Here is a 26993-nt window from a genome sequence, read left to right on the forward strand (position 1 = left end):
AGACCTACTCTCTTGGGTGGCTTGAAAACTACTTGACAGTGCCCAAGACAGGTATCAGAAACATGTTGAGGGGGCGGTGGTGTTGCCATTCTGGTGACCACTTCACAGGACAACACTGATTGCTTCCAAGGTGGCCTTCTGCTTCTATGAAGTAGAAACCCCAAATAGAACTTCTACATGCTCCGAGGAGAATCAGCAGGTGTGAAGGCTCCAAATACCCAGGTGTGTCCCCGCCCACTGACCTCAGTGCTGAGGGGCCTGACCTCAGGACCCTGTTCCTGTTCTTGCCACAGAGCAGCTGGACCCCAAGCCCAAGATTCACCTCCCCCCTCTGGCCCTGCCACTCTTCCGTGACCTTAGGCAGTGCCACCCCCACCTCCCTCCCATTTCTGCATTCATCCCACCCCACAGGGTTGGGACAGTACAACTGAACAAGACTTGGCAAAAACAAGGGTGTAAGGAAGGAAGATAATCCAGAGCATAGACCAAGCTCAGCTCACTCACCTCTGGCCCGGGACCCCTGGCCAAGCCCTCTGAGAATGAGTCGAAGAAAGGACCCTATTCACAGGCCAGAGGCAGGGAAGCCAGCCCTTGAGTTAGCTCAGAGCACCCCCTCCTGCTTTGCATGCCTGTGCCCTTTGCAGATGGCCGGGACTGGGACACTGCTCCCTTCTGGGAAGGTGCAGGTCTGTGGCTTCAAGGTCTGTGTGTCTCAGAGCTCTGCACCCTGAGCCCCTACTCCCTTCCCTCTCCCTTTGTTCCTTCCCCACACACAGCTTTCTGTGAGGGTCAGTCTGTGGTTCCTGCCTTTTTGAGGGTACATTTTAAACTTGTCCATCACTGCAGACAGATTGCTCTCCTCCTGACACTAGAACTTTCTGTGAGTGTGTCACCTCACTGGGCAGCCATGCTGTGTTGTAGAGGAGGGTTGCATTCCAGAACTGGCCCTCCCAACACATTCCTGATGATCACTTGGGGTAGCCTCTGTGTCTGTGTCTCCCCAGCCCTCCAGGCCAGACCAGCATGGGGTGATTACATTCTACTGCCCTCCAGCCTCTGCCCTGCCTGCCCTGGTTTACTCCTGTTCAGCAGAATGGCCACCATCTGGGCCCCCAGGCCTGTCTCAAGAGGAAGCAGCTGCATTCCAGCCTCCCTTAGCACCTCCCCCTCGCTCCCCTCCCACTGGGCTCTGACCCTCCTGAGAAAGATCAGAAAGGCTCTTGGGTGCCCCCAACCCAATCTTCCCAGGAGCAGAGAAACCCCCTTTGCCCAGCAAAAATTCCATTCTGTCCTCGAAAATCTCTGCCACAGCCAGTCCAGGTTGCGGGGAGGGTTTCTGTAGCCAAGTCCCCTTGCAGCCTGTCCATGGGGACCTCTTGGCCTGACTCCCAGCAGCTACCATCTATGACTCCTCCTCCGTCTCCCCAGCGGGAGGCGCTTAAGCAGCCACTTGCACAACAGCAGCAGCAGCCTCTTTGAGTGGATTTCCCAGACTGCCTTGCCAGGCCAAGCCACTCCCTGAGAGACAGGCCCCCAAGAGTGAGGGGCCCCAAACCTGTGGCCCTCAGTCCCCTTCCTGGACACCATTTCCCTTTTGGGGCCCCAGTCTCTCCTTCATGGCAGCTGGGCTTCTGGCTCTCTAGCAAGGCCTCCTTTCTTCTACCTCTTATCCTTCCTAGAGGATGTTGGGGGGCCTGCCAGCAGGCTGGCCCCACCAGGTGGCCCTCTGGCCCAGGCTCACAGTTACAGCCTCAGATGCCAAATCCCAGAATATCCATGTTCCGTGGGGACAGCATTTCTGACAGTCACAACCACAGTTTGGGGGCTGGGAGTCCTTTCCATAGGCCCCTAAGGCCCTGCCTGCTGCTTTCCTTCTGTGTGTCTCTGGGAAGGGATCAAGGTCCCCCTCACAGTCACATCTGTCCCTTGGTGTCAGAAACTTTACCTCTGAGTCAGGTCTAGATGTCAGCCAGCCCCATCAGCGTCCTACGATGGATTGTTCCAGATATAAGACACCTGGAACCCTAGGCAGATCCTCAAAGCCTTTACCCAGATACTGCTTCCCTGGCCCCATGCCTCCCCTCCTAGTTCTGGTGCCCATAATTGCTTGGATGCTTAGTCCCTCTGCTGGGCCCACGTCTCCTGGTCTGGTTGAAGGTCACCTTCTGAGAGAAGCTGGTGTCTGTGACGGCCACAGAGAGACAGCCCCTGCTGATACAGGTCCCGTGGGCTCTGACTTGGGAGAGAGCAAAGATGTCCAGACACAGGGTAGAGGCATCTGTACCAAGATTCCTCCACACCCTCCTCGTCAGGAGACTTTACCTTCTATTCCCAGAAAGTCTGACGCCAAGGCCAAAAGTCAGGCATGCAAGCTTTTGTCAGAGGCAGCCCCTGGGACAGACCTTGAGAAGGGTGTGTGTGAGCCTGGCAAGATGAGAGGTTTGGTCGTCCCTGCCCTCAGTGGGTATTCCTCTGCCCGTCACACCCAGCTTGCTCTAGCTGCAGCATCATTCCTGCAATCAGAGGGCCCATAAGGCCTCCGAAGATTTTTTTAAACCGCGGTAACATTAGTTTCAAACAGCATATAGGTTTTGGGTGTCTAGTTTCTCACCTCAGCAGGTGTACAAAGCACACCCTGCCACCACTCGCCATTCACCCCCACCCAACTGGCCTCCTCTCTTCGTTCCTTCCTCTCTCCGGCCTTTCCTGTAACCACCATTCTCTTGTCAGGCTAAGGGTTTGCGTTTTTAATTTATTTTTGTTTGTTTGCTTTGTTTATATTCTCTATATGGTATTTGTCTTTCTCATTCTGACTTATTTCACATAGCATATCCCTTTAAGATCCACCCATATCGTCACAAATAGCAAAAGTTCTTCATTTATTTTTATAGCTGAGTAGTATTCGACTGTGTGTGTGTATATTTACCACATCTTCTTTATCCAGTCATCCAGACAGCTGTCCACTCCCCAAACAAGGGCTCACACATGCCCTTCTCAAGGTCTGTCCCAGGGGCTGCCTCTCACAAAAGCTTGCACACCTGACTTTTGGCCTTGGCGTCAGACTTTCTGGGAATAGAAGGTAAAGTCTCCTGATGGGGAAAGTGTGGAGGAATCTTGGTACACATGCCTCTACCCTCTACCCGAGTTCTTGGGTTGTTTCCCTCTCTTAGCTATTGTGACTAACACTGCAGTGAACGTAGGGGTGCACATATCTTTTCAAATTAGGGTTTTCTTATTCTTTGGGTAAATGCCTAGAAGTGGGATTACTGGATCATATTCATATTCTATTCCATTTTTAATGTTTTGAGGAACCTCCATACTGTTTTCTGTAATGGCTGCACCAAGTTACATTCCAGAAGACTCTTAATTCCTCCTAACTCCCACCACATAGTCTTGAATGCAATCAGCTTGCCAGGAAAGCTCAGAGAACATGCTGGGCAGTCTCCCCTTGCATCTCTCTAGTTCATTCATAGCTCCCTGCACCCCATCTTCAAGCTGTCTCTCAAAAATGCCCCTGCCATGTCTGCCAGATCAAGTGCTAAAGGTGAGAAACTGCAACACTTAAGAAGGGACCAGATCCCAAGACAATTTAGACCCCCCCAACAAAGCCTTGGGAGAGAATGGTCCTCCAGCTCTGTACCCGGAGAAGCCACCCTCTGATGAGCTATGGTTTCACTGGCTTCCACTGAATCCCCTATCAACATCACAAAAAAGGTTGAAATTTTATTCTCCAGCACCCTGCCTCCAGTGCCAAACACTGACCATCCTGGATTGTGCAACAGCTGTCCACTCCCCAAATAAGGCCAGGAGCCGCCTGGCTCCTGCTGCTTCTGGTTTTGTTTTTTTTTTTTTTGGGGTGGGGGGTGGGTGGAGAGCATTTTCTTTTTAGTCCTCCCGCTCCTGGCAGCTCTGGGGACCTTATTAAGATAATGTAATGTCATTAGCAGTGGCGGCAGGAAGAGAGTTTGTCTCAGACCATCAGGTTACCAAGAAGTCGGGGTGGATGGTGCTGGGAAAGCATTATCCCGACTGGGAGCCTCAGTGGAGGCCAAGGACCCCAGCCCTTTCCTTTCACTCGGGGGAATGAGCTCATGAAGAGGACGCGTTTCCCGACAGTGAGCCCTCCACGCTGGAAGGGGAAATGCAGATCAAGACTTGGAAACCTGTGGCCTGGGCTGGGTCCCTGCTACAGAGTGAAGGAAGGGGTGGCTGAAAAGGGGACCAGGGTGAGAGAGGATTGTGTCCGATTTGGAGCCAGGGATTCTGACAGTTGGTCCCACATCAGTTGGTCATTTGTCAGTCAACAAACACGCCACGAGCACCCAATCTACACTCGGGATGGTGCACCATGCAGACTACAGCGTGTCTGACAGGCTCTTCTGAAAGCAGGTGTGGGGAGCACGCGTGCCACCTGCCGAAGGAGGGCTGAGAAAGCAGCGCCTGCTGCCCAGTGAATGCATATGGGGCTCGGTGTTCTTAGCAGACTGTGGCACTTTGGAAGGTGCACCGGAGTGGGAATCGGGAGGTCCAGATTCAGGGACTGGTTCTTCCTTTAGCTGTGTGACTTTAGCTAAGGCTGCCCCCCTCTCTGGGCCTCAGGGTCCCCATTTATGACATGAGGATTTGGAACAGATGCTCCTAAGGTTGCTCCCAGTTTTCTGACTCCATTAACATAGGGCCCCAGAGCAGGAAATCTGTGGACACATTACTGCACCTCTCTTTGCCTCTGTTTCCTCATGAGCATGTTGATGACAGGTACTTCAGAAGCTTCCATGCACAGCAAGTTCCCAGCCCACATGAATGATTAGGACTGGGAGGAGTGTCCACAAGCCAGTACCTTTTGGGCATCAGCCAGGGTCAGTATTTCCCTGCCCATGAATTTGCAGCCTCCTGCCTCATGTTACTATTTAGGCTCCTAACATGACAGGGCTCCAGGAGCAGGGACAGAATGGTGGCTCTGTGGGTAGGAGGGACAGCTTCAGGAAAGCACTGGTGATGGCCCCTGTTCTCAAATAACACACACTTGGGAAATAAAGGCAGCCCATGCAAAGGCAACCTGTGAGCCAGTGTTCCTTCCTGCCAGGAGCACCCATGTGCTTGGGCAGGGGCCACAAGATCATGCACAAAGCGAGGCTCGACCCCAGAGCTCTCCACCTGCTGGGAGGGCAGTGCTGACACACAGGGGCCATCAGGGGGCAGGAGAAGATGACACCAACACATCATTTTCTGTTGCTCCTTCTTCTCTTGGGTAACCTGCCTTGAGGAGCACGGTTCAGATCACAGGTGCTCTGGAAGGCCAGGGCAAAGGATGAGACCTGGGTGGACAGGGTAGGGTGGTGGAGCACTTCCCTTGAATTTGACCTTGAATGTCCAGAAGGATTTGGAACAGGAGACATTTCAGGCAGAGCAATTTGCAAGCGTAAACTCAGAGATGAGGCAATGGGTGCAGAGAGGAGGCTGCTCATAATGGGGGTGCAAGGAACATGCGTGCTGGCTGACATTTGGACTTGAACCCCTGGTCTTACCCTAAGGTCACTGGTGTCTGGACACAAGATAGACACAGAGGAGGACAGGAGTCAGACTTTTATCTGGCACCCATCCCATAATGTGGCAGACTCATGCTAGAGGGACAGCATATCCTTGTGGTATGTGGGTGCAGAACTATAGCGATGGGTGGGACACTGGCAAAGTAGATGGGTTATGTTTTTCCCCAGCTTCATTGAGATATATTTGACATATAACATTGTGCAAGTTTAAGGTGTAGAAGATAATGATGACTTGATATTCCTAGATATTGCAAGATAATTACCACAATCAGGGTAGTTAACACATCCATCATCTCACATAGTCACACATGGGGGGGTGTCATGTGTGTCTGGTGAGAATATTTAAAATCTACTCAGCCACTTTTAAGTATATGCTAACAGCACTATTAACTATAGTAGCCAGGAGTCCCCAGAATTCATTCAGCTTAGAACTGGAAGGGGTGAGCTTGAAAAGAATTTGACCTTGACAGTCATGCCAAGGGTAAGTAAACACATAGGCCAGTGGACAGAGGAAGGCTCAGGAGATTTTCAGCAAGACCATCCCTGGAGGGACGTGACTAAGGACTCCGCGCCTGAGATCCAGGCTGGAGCACAGTGCAGCCGAACTCACTGATCCATCTGTGAAAAGGCGAGGACAGAAGCAGCATAATAGATAAAGTCACCCAGGCAAAACAAGCTCCAAAGCCAGATTCTGATAAACCCCATTATGCAGATGCAAACACTCACAGAACACCAGAGAGCAAAATGATGCAGCCCACCCCCGCCTGGAGGGTCAGGAAGCAAGGCTGCCCTTGCCAGGGCAGCCAAGGGCCTAGCCCAGCGTTGACCTGGACCTGGCACTGGCCCAGCTCTGCAGTGCACATGTGCATTATATCCACATGAAAAGATGATCTGAGGAAGAAGGAGGCTGTGTGAACTTAGAAAGCTATTCCCTCTCTGGTCCTTGGCTCCCTTATACTGTAATTGATGGAACTGGACTAGGAGAGTATTGGCAAGGTCGTGGAATGCACACTGCTAATAATGCAGGTTACTGGGCCCATGACTCAGGCTGTAAAGCAGCACATATTACTTAACTTGCGGCTGCTGGTAAGCTACATGATCTCTAAATTCTCTTCCAGCACTAACTGCTCATGTGCTTTGCCCACTCCATTGCCCCCTCACCCCTGCTCCCATGAAAATTCTCCCTTAGGCAAAGCTGGCTTCCGCCTGGGGCTGAGCTCCTCCCAGGCATGCCCTGGTTCTGTTCTGACTGCTCTAGTCTGCACTTCCTGAGAGTGCAGAGAGACCTGAGAGACCACAGGCTGAAGTCCGCTGTGTGAAAATCCATCTCTTCTCAACTCCAGAACAGCTTCGAAAAAAACACACCCCCAGAGAGCCCTCCAGCACTCTGCATGTCACCTGCTGGATATCTTTGGGAAAGCTACTCAACCTCTCTGAGCACCACAATTCTCTGCCCAAGTGTGGAGCTTGTTTCAGGTGGTTGAATGTAGCTGTCATCAGCCCGAGCAACAGGAACTAGTATCTGGGAGTAGGTTCAGCTCTGCACAGAGAGATTGTCACTTGCCTAAAACTCACCAGCAAGTTAGTGGGTCTGCAGCTGGAGGGAGGTAGGGAGTAGACAGTGTTATAGGGCAGGGAGAGGGGCAGCCCGACCACCCTGTTACAACAGAACTCTCCCTCCCCATACCTTGCCTCCAAACAATGACTTTCCAGGATTTTCAAACTGGTGTATTCACCGCCTATCCCATGACTCAAAATTTTTTTCTCAGCACATCTTACACACTGGGGTCAATCACTGCTGAAATAGAATTTCTTTTAGATGCCCTAAGAGAGGCCTAGGAGGTATTGTGGATACTATAAGCCTTTGATATTTGAAGATTTAACATTTGCATGGTCCATTATTTGAGGGTGGCCCTCAGGGTTAATACTACTAATAATGTGTAATAATGATTTTTTAAAAAACTCTGCCTTACAATGTTGTAGTGAGGAATTTAAATGAGTTGCTGTACTGAAAGTTCCACTTATGCCTCCACAAGACTTCCACCCACACGGTGAGGGCACAGTCATACAGCCAGCCAGCGAGAGCCTGGTCTACCACCAGGTATCAGTTCTCCATCAGCAGAGTCAGGGTTCCGGGCCCCAACACAAATCCATCAGGACTGTTAGCATCACTGTCGGGGTACATATGGTGCTATGCACCCCACTCCTACATTTTTATACAGGTCACAGTGCAGATGTAAGGAAGAGGCCTAGGCTGGGAGCCAGCAGGTCTGTGTTCTAATAAAGCTTTGTCTCCCCCTCCCCCTCTGCCTCCCATCCCCCTTCCCCCACCCCCCACCCCTTCAGTAGTAGCAGCATCTGGCAACTTGTTAGAAGTGCAAATTCTCTGGATCCTCTCGCCCAGACCTGCTAAATCAGAATCCCTGCGAGGGGGCCCTGGTAACAGTGCGGTGCGGGTGCCAGTGAATGCTCAAGTTGACACCAACAACCTAATGACCTCTAAGACCCCTTTGTTTTCAAAACTCCAATCATCTGGATGAAATGTGGGTTAGGGATACCCTCAAGGCAGCATGCTGGGATGGGGGATGGGGGATGGGGGTGTCATGATAGAGTTCTCTGCACCCTGGGGGGCTGGCAGGTTGGGGGAGGGTCTGGGAGGGGGTGGATGTGAAACAGGAAACCCGTCAGTTTCAAGCAGCAGCACTCCCTGCCCATCTCATTGCACACCCCCACTTCACTTCCCAGTTGCCTCCAGCCTTCCATGAGCACAGGTGGGAGGGGGGGACCTATCCTTTCTGGTGCCATTGTTGCCATCCTCATCATCATCATCATGGTGGTCACTGGTTGTGTATACCTCCCCTGCCCCCTATCCCTGCCAGTGTCTACATGACAGCCCTTTTCTCACCTGCCCCACCTCCGGGAACTGATCTGAAAATGAAAGCCAGTGAGACCTCTAGCGGCCAGGGGACACTAGGCGACCAGGACCCGCTGCCGCTGCCACTGCTGCTGCTGCTGCTATCCTGGGATTATGTTGAATATGGTTTAAATCTGGCTATTTTAGGGCAGATGCCTGGGCTCCACATCTGCTCCAACCTCAAACCCAGGCCAGAAATTACAGGCAGAGACACTCCACCCAAGCCACACCTGCAGGCAGGACTGGGAGACTGGGCAGGGCCACATGACTTGCCAGGCCTGGATGGGAGGCTGCAGGGGACTCTGACTGGGCTCCTTGCAGCCCACTGACTCCCTCTCAGTCGGACTGAAAGTTTCCTTCAACTGGTTTACCCAGAGCTCAGTATTTAGAGAAGCAACCCACGATGTCAGTTTTCCTTCCAAGACCACCAGGAGGTTTAATTGAATCTTGTTCAGCACAGACCTAAATTCTCTCCATCAGCTCTGAACAATAGGATCTGGTGTCTAGCACTAGGTTCAGCTCTGCATAGAGAGGCTATGTAACTTGGTGCAGGTCACTCAGCATTTCAGTGGTGGGTCTGCTGCTGGAGGGGGTCTCAGACCCTTTGGGGGTCTCAGACCCCCAAAGAGAGCCCCACCTCTACACCATACCTTATCTCTGAATAATACCAGTTAAACCCTGAAAAGCTTTGCCCTAGATTAGGCTGCATTCTTGTTGCACCTGGCTCTTTTGTAAATCCTGGAATTGTCTATAGACAAAGAGGAGGGCCCAGGGCTTGGGATAAGAAACCACAGTGCAGGAGACTTGAACAAGGTGTGCCCTGCTTCTATAGCCTCCCAGATTAGTGCTGAGGACAGACAGAGCTCAACAGCCCAGGGGCTGGGACAGGTTCTGGGGAAAAAAAACATCAGGATGAATCTGGAGGGAAAACTGTTGCCTGGAGAGGGGGCATGAGATTAAGGTACAATCCAGTACCAGAGGCTGCTGCCCATGGGAGGACTCTGGGCAGACTGCTGACTGGCAGGGACTTGTGTCCCCAGCATGTCTACTTTCCTGCCTGTGCAACAGACCTCTGATAAAGAGTGTGAGCTTCTGATTACTCTGAGCAAACTGTGAAAGAAGTTCTGGAAGGGAAGAGGCCTTTCCAGACACTGCTCCATCTATAGCACTCTAACACAGCTGAGAGGGGTGGGGCAGCAGTTGAAAGTAAATCTCAGCATGGGTTCAGTTCCTGGGGTTTGACTCCATGGCAATAGGAAGCTTTAGCTGGTTCTGAAGCAAGGGAAAGCAAAAGATTAGGATGATTCCAGGTGTTCCCGGCAGGATTGACTCCTGGCTCTGCCTTGCAGGCAAGACAAGCTGAAAATCCACATGCGGAAGCACACGGGGGAGCGGCCCTACCTGTGCATCCACTGCAACGCCAAGTTCGTGCACAACTACGACCTCAAGAACCACATGCGCATCCACACCGGCGTGCGGCCCTACCAGTGCGAATTCTGCTACAAGAGCTTCACGCGCTCCGACCACCTGCACCGCCACATCAAGCGCCAGAGCTGCCGAATGGCACGGCCGAGGCGCGGCCGCAAGCCCGCCGCCTGGAGGGCCGCCAGCCTGCTCTTTGGGCCCAGCGGCCCAGCCCCGGAGAAGGCGGCCTTCGTGATGCCGCCAGCGCTGGGTGAGGTGGGCGGTCATCTGGGTGGGGCTGCTGTGTGCCTCCCGGGCCCCAGCCCCTCCAAGCACTTCTTGGCGGCGCCCAAGGGTGCCCTGAGTCTGCAGGAGCTGGAGCGGCAGTTCGAGGAGACACAGATGAAGCTGTTCGGGCGAGCCCAGCTGGAGGCCGAGAGGAACGCCGGGGGCCTCTTGGCCTTCGCGCTGGCCGAGAACGTGGCCACCGCGCGGCCCTACTTCCCACTGCCCGACCCCTGGGCGGCGGGCCTGGCCGGCCTCCCCGGGCTCGCAGGCCTCAACCACGTGGCCTCCATGTCTGAGGCCAACAACTAGCTTGGTCCTGGGCGACCCTAGTCCAGCAGCCCTGACTCCCCTCCCTCACAGGCCCATCCTGGCCACCCAGCGGGTCTGAATTTTTTATTTCAAATCACAAAGGGAAAATGAAAAAAAAAAGGAAAAAGAAAGAAAGGAACCCTATGTGTCAGCAGCAATGGTTTTTCCCAGCCTCCTGCGGCTGGTGTCTGAGATCTCTGCCCAAAGGGCCTGGGCCCAGGGGGCTGACCTGCCCCTCGCTGTGTCTCTGGCCATGTCACAGAGGAGGTCACATCTGGGTGCCCAGGAGCACTTAGGAGCTGTGTGGGGAGAGAGAGCCAGGGGGCTTGGCCAGAAGCTGGTCGGTGGAGCAGCAGTGAGGGGAGGGCCTCCGTGCACACACCCTGGGTGGAGTTATGTGGTGGAGTCCCCGCTGACCTCTCTGGTGAGTTAGTTTTCTAGTCTCCAGGTGCCCCCTTCCCAGGGTCCTTATGAGAAATGCCCTCATGGCAGGGAGGCCCACAGGAGTTAGGGGCACATTCCCTGGAGTCCAGGCCCATTCTCCTCTCTGTCCAGTTACCTTGGACAAGTCAGACCTCTGCACCCTATGTACCCCAGCTATGAAGGGGGACCAGTAATTTCGTTTCCCCTCTCCCGAGAGTAGGAGCTCTGCACTCCAAAGCCTCTGGTGAAACTGGCTGTACCACTGGGTTTAGTTTTACTTCTTCCACATCTGTATTAGCACAGATGAGAAATGTGGCCAAACTGGACAGGGATGACAGACAGACAACTGGGATGGGATCTGTCCACACCCACAGGCAGCTTTGGGGAACTCCAAATCCTGCCCCCCTCTCTGAGCCAGTCACTGCGCATGCCTGGGCCCTGGGGAAAACTATTGAGCATTTCCCCCAAGTCCACACCCCCCCTCTGATGCTGTACAGAATCTCGTGGGACTCCTGGGGCCAACATAGAAGGGATGGGGCCACCTCTTAACACCTGGATACTGCCTCCCCCACCCTGATTCCTGGAAACAGACAAGGCCTGGCTAGCCAGGGTTTCTGTTTGCTTTGTGAGTTATGGGTTTCTCAGGGCTATGACATTGCTGGTGATTGCCCCCTTTGCTGAATTTGAACACTCAGCCCCTCTCTCCTCTCTCTGGGAAGGGAGATGGGTGTTTGGCCCCAGTTGGGTGTAAAGGGCTCTGTGAAATAGGACTGTCCTGGTTCTTGAGTTCATAGCAGGTCCTGAGAAGGAAGATGGCTCTGCTGGTCCAGCGCCTTCCTTGCCTTCTCTCCCCATCCTGCCCTGTCCTCTCTTTTCTTGCTGAGTTTGCTTTTGTTCCTCAGTAGCCCCAAAAGGAGGACACTTCATCTACAAAGACTGCCCGGAGCTGGTGTCCCCAAACCCAGAGCTGTGGGCACAAAAGACTTTGGTTCTTCCTCTTGCCTTGGCTTCTTCCTGAGCAAACATAAAGACAAAAACAAAAAGGCCAGAGTAGACCACAAACTCTGTCACGCCCCAGCTCCCCAGAAGAGACCCCTGATGCCTCACGCCACCAGATGCCATTCCAGCCGGAGGGAAGTGCTTCTCACACCTCTTGTCTTCACAAGTGATCTGCTTGGGCAGCTGCCTCTAGATCCCCAACTCCATGTCAGACATTTGCTTCTGGGACCCAACCTGCCCATGTCTCCCGTCAGCCAAGGGGTTGGGGCTGCACCAGACTTTCAAAGCGAACAAGGGGAAATGAACAAATTAGAATCCAGTGGTGTCGGGGCTTTTGTTTTTATTTTGTAAAGGTAATGACCTCTTATAAACTCAATTTTTCAGACGACTGCTTAGTTATTTTTGTTTTCTCTTGGCTGCAATTTGGAGTTGTACATTGTAAAATATCCAAAGATGTTGAGTACTGTATGATCAAGAAGAACTTGAAGCAAATGGGTTGTGGGGGTAGGGGTGGTTGTGTTTTGTTTCGATTTTTTTCTTTTTTTGATGTTTCGATTTCCCTGTCTGTCTGTCTGTGGGAGGACTTTGGAATTTTTTCTATTTATAACTCTTTTTTTATGTGATTGCTTTATGTAAAATGACACTCAGCAAAGTTTGCCTTAGTGATTCAAGGGACAATCTTCCATAACTTTGGTCGCACGCCGCATCCTGCCGAGAAAAAACTCAGCTAATTTTCTGGCCTATTTATTAAACAGTATTAATTGACTTGATTAAATTATATTGAGAGTCGCACTTCTGTGAGAGCTGACAGCAACAAGCCAGTCTGGAGATGTTCGTTGCTTAAGGCTCTGAGAAGGGGGTGTCATAAGCTTACAATAACATCAAAGACGCATTTACCCAAGAAGTAGAAAACTTCGACCAATATTTAGCAATTTGGAGGACAATGTCTTGAGTCAAAGAAAGTCACACTTGCTCAGTGCCCCGCCAGGTTGATTTCCCCCTGCCTATTCTCATTTCAATTGTGTGTTGCATGGTGGAAATATCAGAACACCATTCTTAAACTGTCTTTCACCTTTCACCCATGGGAGGTACTGTTTGATCATAAACCTTAGGCACCTGTGAGCCTGAGAGTGAGGTGTGTGTGCATGGAGCCTGTGTATGTGCACACACATGTGCAGGCACAGCCTGTGGTATGTGAACAAAGAAAGTCACAAAGTAGATGAGTCCTACCAGTTCTCTAGCTTAGCATCCAAAGTGACCTCCAGGACTTCCTTGGTGGCCTAGGGGTTAAATCTCAGCACTATCACTGCCCCAGCCTCAGTTTGATCCCCGGCCAGGGAGCTAATGCATATATGGTGCAGCAGACCTCTCGTGTCTCACTGCTGCTCCCCTTAGCAGTGTATCTCCGTAAATCTGCCTACTCTGCTCCCTACTCTGTCTCTTGTGAGACACAAGAGACACCCCACACCCCTGCTCCTCAGGCCTACACCCCAGTTCTTCTACATAAAAAAAGGTGACCTCCAGCTGGCCTGACCACCATCTTGGACATCTTTTTCTCATTCCACAGCAGTGGAGTTGAACTTCTCTTCCTCTTACACACCTGAGCCCTCTCCCAACCTGGGAATGCAAGATCCTAAAAGAGGTAAGGAAATAACACTTCTGTCACCAAATGGGGTCAACTCCCAGGGCACCCAGAACCCAACACTGAGTAATATTATTCTTCCAACTGCATTTTCTTTACCACTCCAAAGCCCCATTTCTGTTTTAATCCCTTTTCTTGCCATTCTTATATACCAAATGCAACATTTCTCGGTGCAGGGCAAAGGAAAAATCTGGATTTCAAATCTGGGCTCCTCCAAGCCGAGTATCCTGAAACTAATGGCTTCTCTATTCTGGTCCTCACTCTCCTCACCTCTAATTGTGAAGGAGAGTGGGTACACCAGAGCACCTCCAAGCTCTCTACCTAAACATCCCTCAGCCAAGGGGTCAACCAGCTAGGGGATTGGGACTAAACTAAAGAAAGAGCCTGAAGCAAACTTCCCATGGTGTAAAACTCCTTTGAAGTCTTATCTTGTGGCTTGGAAATCTGTGCCTCTTCATCCTGTTGCATAGAACATGTGCATTTGTCTTAATACACAAATTGTCTGGAACTACTTTGCCAGTTAAAGTACTTGACTTTCCCACCAGAATCTTCTGGTAGTCAGTGTATGGCTACTCTGCGGCTTTGGGAGGTCCCAATTCATGACTGAGGATGGGGATAAGTATAGTCCAGTGAAAAAAATACAACATCAGCTACTATTCAGCTCGGACATTCTATTATAGGACCACCGGGTCCTCATTCTGGGAGTTAGGTGAACATGGAAAAGGGGTAGGGAGTTGTACCCAATGGGCCCTGACACCTGGTGCTCCTGAGCATTTGAGTAAATTCTCCTCTAGCCCTGGCCAGCACGGGTATTTCAGGCATGGTCTGCTCCCTCAGGTTCCAAGGGGCTAAAGGAGTTGGGGCCTGAGTAGAGGCAATGGGATAAAGGTAGGACAACGAGGCCTGAGAACAGGCCATGGAAACATGGGCCTCTTAGCTAGAAAAAGAAAGCTAAAGGGATATAGTAGAATTTCTAGAAGTCTAGCAGGTAAAGGAAGATTTTTACCAAGTTTGGCCAAACTTAAACAACAGGAGAGAGATTTCAAGAGGTAGCTGAGTTTCCAGATGAGGAAGATAACTCCCTAACATCCGGAGTAGTCCTAAGAGGACTGAGATGCCTTGTAGGGAAAGAGCTTCCAGTCACTGAAGGGCCGAACACACATCTCTGTAATGCCAAAGAGGTGCTTCCTGCATGAAAGAAGGGCTTTCTGGATGGTATGTCTCCTGGGTTCCTTCCATCTGATTAGTAAGAAGGCACACAGACATCCTCGTGTGCCCATGGGGAGGACTGTGCTGGGGAGGGTGGTTAAAGCAAGTTCACAAAACTGGACTTGGTGATCTAAGGCTCCCCACCACCGCACTTTCAGAGACCAACAACAACTTGGGGTCAGAGAGCAGGACTCTGCAGAGAAGATCATGACTCTCATTTTGAGACCACAAATATGTGATAGGAGAAGAGTAATGGACCAACAGGAAGTAAGTCTCTCAGGCCTTTATCTGATCCCAGAGCCTGTCCCTAAGAGGAGGACAGAGGTGTCCAATTACAGGACCCTGGAAATCCATGCCACACCTCAAGAAACTCCATCCTAGACCTCAGTGCTCCTCTCCTGGGACCATGCCAGCAATTCCTCCCTGAGGGTCCTCTGAACTTACCCCAGAGGGGCAACTGGCATTTCCAGAAATGGGCACAACTGGTGCTTGCTCTTCCCTTCTGAAAGCCAGCTGTAGTGAGGGCCTCATAAGGGGAAGGAGGGGCCAGAAAGGGACCATCAGGACCACAGATTCCCTTCTCTGCAAAGTCTGTCACTCAGACAGAGGTGAGTGGGGAGAACCAGCAGGAGACGCGTAAGGGTCAGAGGTGACTCCAGGCACCTGGAACAAATTCTGGAAGCAGACATGTTTGTGTCTACTGACGCTCCTCCTAACACCACCCCCATGTCTGCCTCTCCCCTTCTCTGGTGCCCCTTCTGACCCCAACCGCCCTTCAGAATGTGGGTGGCCTCTCTGCTCTCTGGCCTCCCCGCTGTCCAAACCCTGAGCCACTGAGGGCGAACATGACTCACAGGCTCCCTCTCCCGGCCCTTGCAGTCCCCTGCATCTCCTGCAAGCAGAAAGAAAGGCAGGAGCAAAGTGATGTCAGGCCACAAGCAGCAAGCAAGGGTGGTGGCTTTGGACGGATGGGCTTAAAACCATACCAATGGGCAGTTAGCAGTCTGCCCAGGGCCTCCCATTCCCGCCACCTCTCCCCCACCTGGTTTCCAGGCACAAGAAGGGGGGGTATGCGGGAAACAAACTCATTGCCTCTTTTCCTTCTTTCAGTTGAGAAGCACAGAGGACTGAGTCAAACATGCATTTCCAGCAATTGATGGGGAGAGGATTCCCTGGGGAGGCCCCCGTCATTGTCCCTCCTCTCCACATCCTGGGCAGGGGCTGATGTGACCTTTAGGGGTAGTACCTACATGCCCTAAATCAAAACTATGGCCCAGAAATTATATGACAAATAAGGACAAAATATCTCAAATTTGAATAATCCTGGAAAAACTGGAAACCGATCACTTTATCTGTAGCCAGCCCTGTGTGCACCCACATGCACTTGCACCACACACATACACACACTCACACACATGCACACACATAGTCATCAGACAAATATTACACAGGCTGATGTCATCCCTCCTTGTAACAATAGGAGACATGGCAGTGAAGGAACAGGACCTAGCAAAGCCATTTTCCCCACAAGTCTCCCTGCTGGAATATTTATAACACACTCTCCTTCCATCCTCGCGGTTCTCTATTTAACCATGAACTCTGACCCTGACAACAAAAGCATTAGAATAAACAAATGGGTTTCTGGAATAAGGAGGGAAGATAGAGTAAAGCAGACTTCATGCCCATGTTCTTCTAGAATTAGTAAATTAAGCACAACCCTCAGAGTAACATAGGTGCTTTATGCTTACTCGGGGACACTTAGATCCACAGACCAAGTGTTTTCAGCCCTATACAGCACAGATCATTAATCCATATCCCTAGTGGTGTCAGTCAGGGTTCCGAGTCAAACCCCAGACTCTCCAGATAGCTTAAATAGAAAAGGCGTTTATTAAAGGAAAGTCAGTATCCCACAGAATTTCTACAAGAACCAAAATTAGGCTTGCAGAGCTGCCAAGCCCAGTTGTACAGGTTGCATACTGCCCAATGATACACCTTTGAAGGATGCTGTTCACACCCTACACAGACAAGTGCATGAATTATATTATAAAACACTGGATTCATAGATCATAAGCCCTTCCCAGCAGATGGCAGTCAAGTGTCTCGAAGGAGTGCCCTTGTCTAATTTGCAGAAACTCCATGTTCCTGGAATCCAGGAGGCCAGAAACACCCCTGAACCACACAGCACCAGATGGCTCCCACAGAGATTTGATGGCTCCTGCTGCTGCTAGGTTGACCTCAGAGCTCATCCCACTGACACTGGGCCCGGACCCTGGGACTCTGTATTTCTCTTCTCCCGGGAAACAGACTCCACGAGCCTGAACTCACTTGCTTTGTTCTCGTGCTGATGCAGCTGCTGAACCTGACTGCAGGCTGGATGGAAAAGTAAGCTTCTGGCTTCCATCCTGAGAAGGGAGAATTCATGAAGTCACTTCAAACAGAAGAGTTCTGTTAATGTTGGGTGGCCTCAAAACACAGCACATATCCGTGCAGTATTTTGCCTGTGAGGATTCTGAAGTTCAATATGGCAAACTAGGCCCAGGAGGAGACAGGGCTACAACGCAAATCTGCTGTCTCCAGCCACTGAGCTGAGCTGTCCCCTTGATGTGGAGGCCCAGAGTGACAGAAGGTCCACTGGGGGCAGAAGTCGAATTAGATGAGGCTCACGATGACAGTTTTCCTCCTGACACGTCACCCCTGCAGCTCAGGTAAGCACTGGTTCATCCTCACCCAGCCCCACCAAGAAACCCTTAACACCCCCTTCCCAGGCAGCAAGCTGGGTCATAGAGGAAAGCCTTTGTCCCCTCCCCCGCAGCAGACATAGCCCCTCAACTTTTTCATCACACCCAGGAGCCAGAACTTGACCCATATTTCTGTGCCACTGCCCAAAAGTCGGTTCCATATTCAGCCTTCCCCTCAAAATAGTCTTCCTAACGTAGTCTGCATGTGTTCTAGTGAAACTTGTTTCTCCTTTTGCCATTGTATCACCCCTCCTCGTGGAGCTGTACTCTGAAATGCACAAGTACATTTTCATTTCCTAATGACGGGACTGCCCCCAGAAAATGGGCCCTGGTGGGATAGGAGGTGTAGTAGCTGGGAGCAGGGAAGGGTGGCATAGCAAGAAAGAACTTAGCAAAATTTGCCAACATGGGGACTGGGGGATGCAAGCTCACTACCTTTCTTCCTCCTGAGATGGGCCTCTTGGTACCTAGAAAGGACTCAGGAGGCTCCTCCGGGTCTGCTGTCTGACCTGCTGCTCTGCCCTGGGGGCACTGGCCCTGACCCGGCTGTCAGCCATGGAGTTCCCATGGTACTGAGCATCCTTGTTTTTGTCCAGAACGAGGAGGTGAGGACATCTCCTGGGACGTCTCTGCTGGAGGCAGAGGGGGCAGCTCTGCCTACCTCTTAGTAGGTGCTCCATCAATGTCGGCTTCCTTCCTTCTTCTGGAGTCTATCAATAACATTTAAAATACTTGGGCTTATTTATGCTTCCTTACCCTTTTTATTTTGTTTCTCTTTTATTCTTCAAGTGGAAAAGGAAGGAAGGAAAGAAAGGAAAGGAGAGAGGAGAGGAGGGAGGGAGGGAAGCAGGGATGGCAGTGGAGATCTGCATGCACTGTTTATCCCAACGAGCTGTTGTTTTGGATAATCTGATAAGGATGCTTAATCAATTGACAGTTCCTTGGGAAAAAACTAGGAGAAGAAAGTGACAAGTACATCCTCATTTTAAATAAGAACAGAGAGCTGGCAGTTTTTCAGGGGCTGCCTGGCATGAAAGGCTGTTTGAAGACACCCGGGAGACCCATTCTGATGCAGAACTTTGATTACTAGTGGCTGGGTCCTCCCTTCCAGGTGCTGCCCAACCTTCCCAGCCTCCCCAGGGCACAGCTGCACCACTGGGGCTGACAGTGGCTGACTCATCCTTGAGGGGTAGGGAGGCCAACGGGCTGCTGTACATGTGCGGAAGGAAGGAGTGGTGATTCAGAATCAAGTGCTGAAGAATTCAGCTTGGACAGATGAGAAGTGACATCAGTATTGCCCTTCAGCCTGGTGATCAGTCCCTTGTCCTCATCTCTGGTTCTAAAGGGCTCCCCTCTGCCCTCCTCCTGTGATTGGCTCCCCATGGGGCACAGAATCTAAGTAGCCTGTACCCTTCTGAAGAAAACACAGACAAGGTAACTGAACCCCTAATTCCCTGCCCAAACAGCTTCAAGGCTGCTCCCAGCACTGGTGTGGACCTCTCCCCAGGGGCAGATTACTTATGGACACCCCTCAGCCCCAACCCATGCTGAAGGATGGCAGGGTTGTCTGTCTGTTTATCGGGAAGAGGGACAGAGCTTAGATGTGTGGATCCAGGCGTTCATGCTCAAGACCTCTCACGATACCGGGCAGAGAAGGGGGTGCCCGTGAGCCGCTTCTTCCATTCCAGAACACCAAGGAATCTGAGGCTCCAACTGGCGTCTGGCTTTGCAGGGCTTTATGAAGGCATGCTTGTCAAGATAAAAAAGCTAGAACATAGTTTATTTAACAGCGTGTTAGCTGTACTTACATGCTTAAATATTTAAACATGTGACATGTGGGCCTCTGTCATCTTACCCAAGTGTTAGGGAAACTCTGAGGTTGGGGCCCAAGAGGTGGTGGCTCCAGAGCTCTATAAAGGAGGATCACAGGGCATGGAATTCCTGGGGGGGGCTGCTGAGAAACATTTGCGTTTTAACGTCACAGGAAGTGGCCTGTACTTTGTTAAAGGAGCAGCTGCAGCAGGGTGGCAGCAAGAAGGACAATTGCCCCCACTACTTCCTTTCATACCTGCATTACTGGATCTCCCAACTCTTACTCCATGTTGCAGAAGAATCCCATACCTTTCCTGGTGACATTCAGATAGAAGAAAAGTCTCATTTTCAGTTATCTAAGCAGTGCACCCCAATCCAACACCAAACCTCCCCTCCCTACCCTCCCTACCCCTGCACCCCCTGTCTACATTCCTTCATGCAGCTCAGGCTTGAAGCTGGCTCAGGCCCGCCCCCCCCCCCCCCCCCCCCCGCCGAGAGTGGAGACCAGTGGGGCTCTTCTAGCCCCTTCAGGCTGCTGTAGTAGCAAAGTATGGAGGCTCATAAACAACATACATTTGTTTCTCACAGTTGTGGAGACTGAAGTCTAAGGGCAGGTTGGGTCACGTGGCTGGATTCTGGTAAGAACTCTGTGTCCTCACATGGCAGAGGGCAGTGAAGGGAAGGAAATACATTCTTTTATGACTCCTCTGAGGGCACTAGTCCCAGTCCTGGGGGCCCCATCTTCATGACCTCATCTAATCTTTTCTTTAAAGAGTAATTCATTTATGCATACAAGAACTGGGGTGCAAGCCAAAGGTGCGGGGGTGGGGGTGTGTATGTGAGAGGATTCACCAGAGAGACTGGGGAGCAGAACAGGCAAATCCACTGAAATGCACTGCTGAGGGGAGCAGCGGGCAAGACAGGAGAGGTCTGCTGCTGGCTGGCAGGGAATTGAACTCATGTTTGATTGAACTCGTAGTTTGATAGCGCTGTGTCTTTAACACCTGTATCACCAGGGAGGCCCCTCATCTAATCTTAACCTCCTCCCAAAGGCCTCACCTCCTAACACCATCACATAGGAGTAGGATGTCAACCTATGGATTTGGGGGGACACAGCATTCAGTCTATAACAGTCAGCTTCTATTATTCACACATATCCTCTCACACCCATAGCTACTGTTTCTGGCCCCCCTAGGTGTCAGCAGAAAGGGGGCTGCAGGAGCAGGACAAGGTCACACTGCAGGTGAATCGCACCCTTGGAGTAGCAGGTGTCTAAATGCTGACTTGTTCTTTCTTCCACTGGGACCTCCAGCCCTACACCGTTCCCGGAGTAAACAATGGGCTGCCCCGTATTTCGTATTTTTTTTTCTTCACTATTCCCAAAAAGAGCCCCTCTGGCTGCTTTACTACAGCATCTATGGTATCCCCACAAACTAGCCTCAGTCCTGATGGAAATTACAGAGGGAAGGATGGCTTACGCCTCTCCCTCATGCCAGTTAGAGGTACAGTGTATATTCCTTGGCCTGGAGGAGAGTCTCTTCAATTGTATGTGTAGTCCTGAGTCCCAGTGTTGGTCACTCTATGAATGGGGGAGCACAACAGAAGGGGGACTCACACAAGTTTCTGCAAGCTCCATTGGGTGACCATCTAGACAGTGAGAATTCTGACCTTCAAATTGCCTTTCCCTAGGGCAAGACTATAAGTCCTTGCAAAATTTAATTATAGTTTCCAACTTTATTTTATTTGGACATCAAGGACAAATGCCTCCCTAATCTTTATGGTGAGACATACGTAATAAAGGACGCCAACAAGAGCACGACATGCCAGGACTTGTATAGGCAATTCATTCTCCTTCTACTGCATCAGTCAAGCCTCTTTATACAAACCAGGGGAACCCAACAATGAAGCAGAGAGAGGATTTATTGAAAGGATGTTGTAGCTCAGGGGACTGACAGAAAGTTGGAGAGCCAACTCAAAACACAACCAGGAAACAAAAGAAGCAGAATATTAGCAAAATTAGCCCAGGGCATGCCCTAGTAGTGGTCTCACCAGGGTGCTGGGGGTAGGGCACTACCACCACCAGCCCAAGAAGCTGTCACTGCTTGATATTGCCTCACCCGGGCATCACTCTCTTTAGACACCAAGTCCCAGGCAGGAGCCGAGGGTACAGACCAGGTCGCTCAACATCAGCTGCAAAGAGACAGAAGGTGCATGTTCTGGGCCTTCTTGCTTTCTGCTCACTCTCCTACTCGCTTATTGGAGGTGCCTTCCCAGGTGGGGTTGACTGAAGGTGGGGGTCATCAAAAAGTGACAGAGGTTGACTGTAGGCCAAGTGCTTGGGCTGGAGAAACACTCACATTCCATTACCCTCATCTGTTCATATGAGAAAGAAATGTCACTGTGGCTTCTGATGCCAAAAGAGGACTCAACTGTTGGTTTAGAGTTTTGTATTTTCAAACTCTAAAATCATACCCATTTATTTATGGTTTAGTAATTTTTTGAAAGCTTCCTTAATTGTTTATTATTTTCAATTCCTTTTCACCACAGCTAAGGATAGCTTGATGGGGTTACCAGAAATTAGCAGGCAAGCTACTAGAATCCCCTACCACTGATTCTCTCTGTGTGACTTTGAGAAAAATGACCTCAACTCTAAATCTATATTTTATCATCTGGAAAATTGGATAGTTGATTTCTCAACAGAAGCAGAGTAACCAAAAGTCAACAGAAGTGTCTTCTTCATTGCTGAAAGAATGTAACAACCAAATTAGAATTCTATACTCAATAAAATATTCGCTAAAAATAAATTCATTTTCAGATACCAAAATCAGAGAAAATGTCACCAGTAGAACAACACTAAGGAGCTTCTAAAAGGAGATAATTTTTCAGGGAAAAGAAAATCATCCCAAATAGAATCAACAAATGCAAGGAAAAATAATATTGGCTGTGGAGAACAGCATTAATAACATTTTCTGTAGGGATTTAAATATAAATATACAATAATATGCAAAACACAAGATGAGAATAAATGGAATTAAAGTTTTCTAAGCTCTTTGCATTGCCTGGGGATAGTAAAAATACCAATTTATATTAGACTTGGGGATGAATTTTTTATCTTTAAGGAAACCGATAAAATCATAAAATATTGCATAACTGACAAGTTACTAGAGGAGAAAATGGAATAACAAAAATCATTAATTCAAAAACAGCGGGGCCTCCCCTGGTGGCCCAGCAGTTGAGCGCTGGGCTGCGAGGCTGCCTGCAGCCTCTGCAGCGCCAGTTCGTTCCTCGGCCACCGGGGAGGGTCCCACAAAAAACAAAAACAAAAACAAACAAACAAACAAAAAGACAGCAATAGACATAGTAGGAATGGAGAGTCATAAAGCAAATTAGGCCGGTTACAGAAAAAAAATTAAGAATTTTGAACATTTGAATCTCGATTTGTAAATGTTGACTGTCCTCTTCCACACCAACAAACAGGGAATTGTATTAAGCGTGATTTGGGCAAATTGAGGCGGATTTGTTCCAACAGATAAGATTAACAAAGGTCCCCAGTGACAGCCTCAGTCTTCATTGTGTCTCAGCTTCCACATTAAATATGTATTTTTCTATTAAAAAAATGAGAAACTCCTGTTCATCAAAATCACCATTAAGAGAGTGAAAATAAGTCACAGAGCAGAAGACATTTGCTACACATATAAGAGACAAAAGACTTGTATCCAGAACAAACAACTCTGTAGAAAAAAGAACATGAGAATTTGGATAGCCACTGCAAAAGAGGGTCTCAAAAGGCCCATAAAAGTAGGAAAAAGTGCTCGGCATCTTTAGTTATGATAGTGACACAAATTAAAACCACAATGAACCACCACTGGAATGGCTAGTTTTTTTGTTTTTTTTTTTAGCAGAAAATACCAAGTGTTGACAAGAGTATAGAGCAAGCCCAATTCTCACACACTGATGGTGGAAGTGAAAATTGGTATGGCCATTTTTAAAAATTGCTAATATCAACTAAAGTCAAACACATGAAAGCCTTGTGAGCTAGTATTTCCATTCCCAGCTGTGTGCCCAACCAAAACGCATGTCAGTTCATATACAGCATTATTCATAATTGTCACAAACTGGAAGTATCCCAATGGCAGAGTGGATACATAAATTGAAAGTGGGGGAGGAGCAGGAGGAAAGCTCTGGTCTAGAAAATGACTTCCTGATGATTTTGGTAGCACACAAGAAAAATACTGAAAACACGCATCAAGCACTTCACTATCCTACAAAGTCGGCGTGTAGGAAGCAGAAGTTGTTAGCATCCAGAAGAGGGACGACCTCAGGTGGCTAGGCTGTCAGGAATGAATTCAGACAGAACTGAGCTCTTGAGAGCCCAGGGACAGAGATTTCAGGCCACTACCGAGTCCTAAGGATTCCAACTCCAACATAGTAGGGACTTGCCATCTCCATGCCAACTGCCGCTGCCTCTATGGAGTCCCTCTGCTTGCCCACCTGGATCACAGCAGTGCACTTCTCGGCTCTCCCTGCCTCTCTCCCATCATGGGTCTCTACACCTTGACTTCAATAGAAAGTAGAGTGCTTCCTCAACCCCTCACACTGATGCTGGTACTTTCCCTGCTACCTCCTTGTCTGGAGGAACAATCCAGCCTCGTGTCCAGAAGTTTTGTGCCGAGATCTCTGCTCTTGTCTGGCAGCTCCAGTCCGAGCTCAGCATCTAGCCTCCCTTCTGCCCACCATGTTGAGATGCCCTATCTCACCCAGCTTTGCTCCATTTGGCAACATTACCTCACTTTAAGGACTCAGCCCAGCACTACCTCTAATTCAGCCCAGGACTACCTCCTCTGGAAGCCATTCCTCACCTCCTAGGAACAGGAACCACTCCCTTCCTCAGATCCCCTTGGGGTACCCTGTCCACACCTATGTTACCTGATCTGTCTTCCCTACCAGACCTGAGCCCTTGAGAACCATCCCCATTCTCAGATTGACCCAGGGCCTGGCCCCTTAATTAATAAGGAAAGACACCCTGTATTTACAAAGCACTTTCCCATTTGCAAGTTGTTGTTAGGTGTGAATTCATTTGATGCTCTTGATAAACCCACACAACTATCACATTCGTCAGGTTTGGAGACTGAAGCTTAGAGAAATTGAGGACATGATCCCAGCCCTTTGTGTGGGTTAAGAGAACTCCTGCCTGCTGAAGCCTTGTCCAGGACTGGCTCTCAGGGCCGTGGCCTTTCTCTGCCAGGAAACCCCTTTCCAAGCCACTAGGCAGACCTGAACTCAGCTGCTCAGTCTTTCACAAAAGGTCATCAGAAATCATTCTGGAACATTTTCCAGCTAGTTCTTCCTTCCATAGCTCTGCTTGTGACCCTGAGCGAGACCACAGCTGGTGGATCCAGGTCAGAGCCATGGGCACCGACACCAGGCCAGCAAGAAGCTTAGCTCTGTTCAAGGCCGTCTGCCCTGGTTTCCATCAAGTCCAGCCTGGCCCAGGCTGCTAACATCAGAGCTGGGAACGCAGACCCCACAGCCACAATGCTATTCACCACCAGGTCCAGGGCCCCCCTCCTTTCTGCCCTAACTGGGCCCAGCACTTCCTTTCCCTTACCCCTGACCTTCTCCAGCCTTCTTGGAGGGACAGTGATTGTTGCCATGGCTACAATCTCATTTTTCTGTCCCTTCATCTGCCTCTGCCCCAAACACATGCATTTCACACTGCCCTTCCCCAACTGGGTGGAGCCAGCTCTTGAAAATGACCTTATCCCTGACATCCCCAGAATGTGGGACTCCGCAGCCAGTACAAACTTATCTCAGATGACTGAGACCCCTGTTCTGAGCCTGAGTCTTTAGAGGGCACCCCACCTCAGACCTTTTCCTGCTGCGTCTATCCCCATGGATGAGGAGTTCTTGGTGTAGGGCGAGCAGATAATACACAAGGCACCAAATTAAATTTGAATTTTGCATGAACAACAAAATGTTTCTAGTTTGACTATGCATTTGGGACATACGTATACTTAAAAAAATTTTCATTGTTTATCAGTAATTCAAACATCACTAGTATCCTGTATTTTAATTATGTCAGCCCGATAACCCTATCATGTCATAGCTGCAGTGCCCACCAGAGGTGAACCCTGAGTACTCAGGACTCTGCCCAAATGCCTAGAACCCACTTCTAGGGCCTCAGCAGGTCCCTCTTCCTGTGGATATTTGGTCCCTGAGCCTGGAGGTAGCTGGCACTGGGCTGGGGTGGGAGCTTGAAGTGGGTGTCCACTAGTGGTCTAGCAGTCCCTTGTGGGAGGTAGGACCCCAAGGTGGGGAAAAGCAGGGGCCAATCACAGACTTCACTTGTGCTTGAATGCCAGAGCACAATGTCAGACCTGCCAGCAGCCCACTGCTAGAATGGCGGGTAGGACAGTGCGTCCCCGTGTCTGCAGGGGATGAGCTTGCTCAGGCTCTGCTCTCAAGCCTTTCCTGGCTTAGTTGTTCAGACTCTCACCAGAGGACCTGGTGGCACATTTAGTGACCCTCCTGATCTGGCAACATCTCTAAGCCTCAGTTTCTTCAAAATTACCACGGGAAGAGCTTCCCTGCTTGTGTAGTTGTGAAAATTAGGTATGATTTTAGAAAACAATAAGTGATCCATGGCTCCCCGGGGGCCAGCAGAGGGAGAGAGGAGTAGGCAGAACCCAGAGGATTTTCACAGTGAAACTATTCTGCACGATGCTACAGCGGAGGAACATCTCATTACCCATTTGCCCAAACCTGCAGACTGTGCAACACATCTAGCGTCACCCCTAGATAAACTATGATCCTGGGGTGCCAGTGACCTGGTGGTGGAGTTTGGCCAGGTAACCCATGGGCCCGGCTGCAGGCTGTGCGGATGTGTGCGCTTCTCATTCAGTTTTGCTGTGAAGTCAGAGCTGCTCTAAAGAAGAAAGTTTATGAAGTTTTTAAAAATTCGGTATGATAATGACTGCACCAGCGCCTAACGCAGTCCTCGGGCAGGCACTTCTGCAGCACCTACCAGGATCTAAACATTTCTAGGTAGTCAGTGTGAGTAAGGCAGGCATTTCCTCTAACGCGCTGAGGGATGCTTGGGCACAACATCTCCCAGGAGAAGCAAAGCCCCCGCTCAGGTTCCGGGGTTTGCAGGGTTCGCAGCGCGGCGGGGGGGAGGGGGGTGTCTTCAGGTAGGGCCGCGATCAGCGGGGCCGCACCCCCCAGCTCCCCCATTCTGTCCCAACCCAGGCAGGAAGCGGGCTGGGCTTGCAGGTGGGGTTCTGGGGAGGCCGCTGCTCGGTCAAATGTGGAAAGACTCCGATGGGAAACAAACCCTGGAGGCGCCCCAGCCCCCCCCCGGCCTTGTCCAGCGGCAGCCCCCGCGCGCAGCGCTGGCCGGGCAGGGCCGAGGCGGGGCGGGGCGCGCCCGCGGAGAAGCGCAGAAGGGGAAGGGGGAGGGACAGAGGCCGGTCCCGCCGGCCGCGGCCCGCCCCGTCGCGCCCCCGTGTGGCCGGCAGGTGTAGCTGCACCGTGCGGGGAACAAAGCCCGCGGCGGGGGCGGGGTGCTGGGCGGGGTGTCCTGGGGGGCGGGGCCGGAGGCTTCGCGAGCGCTGGAGCGCGAGCTCCACAGCCCCCGGGGCAGGGCGGAGGGGCACCTTCCCTGCACCCTGGAGGACAGACCACCTGAAAGAAAATGAACCGTGATGCCA

The 26993-nt window shown here is 50.7% G+C and overlaps 1 protein-coding gene across 14 annotated transcripts in view; it reads left to right on the forward strand.

The window, feature by feature from the left end:
- ZBTB7C (zinc finger and BTB domain containing 7C) overlaps positions 1 to 26993 on the forward strand; it is a 332722-nt gene that overhangs the window by 292123 nt on the left and 13606 nt on the right. For 4 of the 14 annotated variants that reach the window (XM_054694058.1, XM_054694059.1, XM_054694060.1 and 1 more), the window contains one exon: positions 9810 to 13438. In XM_054694058.1, coding sequence (XP_054550033.1) covers positions 9810 to 10461 — 652 coding nt within the window. In that variant the 3' untranslated portion in view covers positions 10462 to 13438. The other 10 variants (XR_005124626.2, XR_008551356.1, XR_008551358.1 and 7 more) reach the window with 8 other exon arrangements.

The sequence above is a fragment of the Talpa occidentalis genome, unplaced genomic scaffold, assembly GCF_014898055.3.
Source record: "Talpa occidentalis isolate TD23 unplaced genomic scaffold, MPIMG_talOcc4v2.1 talOcc4.13, whole genome shotgun sequence".
Taxonomy (NCBI): domain Eukaryota; kingdom Metazoa; phylum Chordata; class Mammalia; order Eulipotyphla; family Talpidae; genus Talpa; species Talpa occidentalis.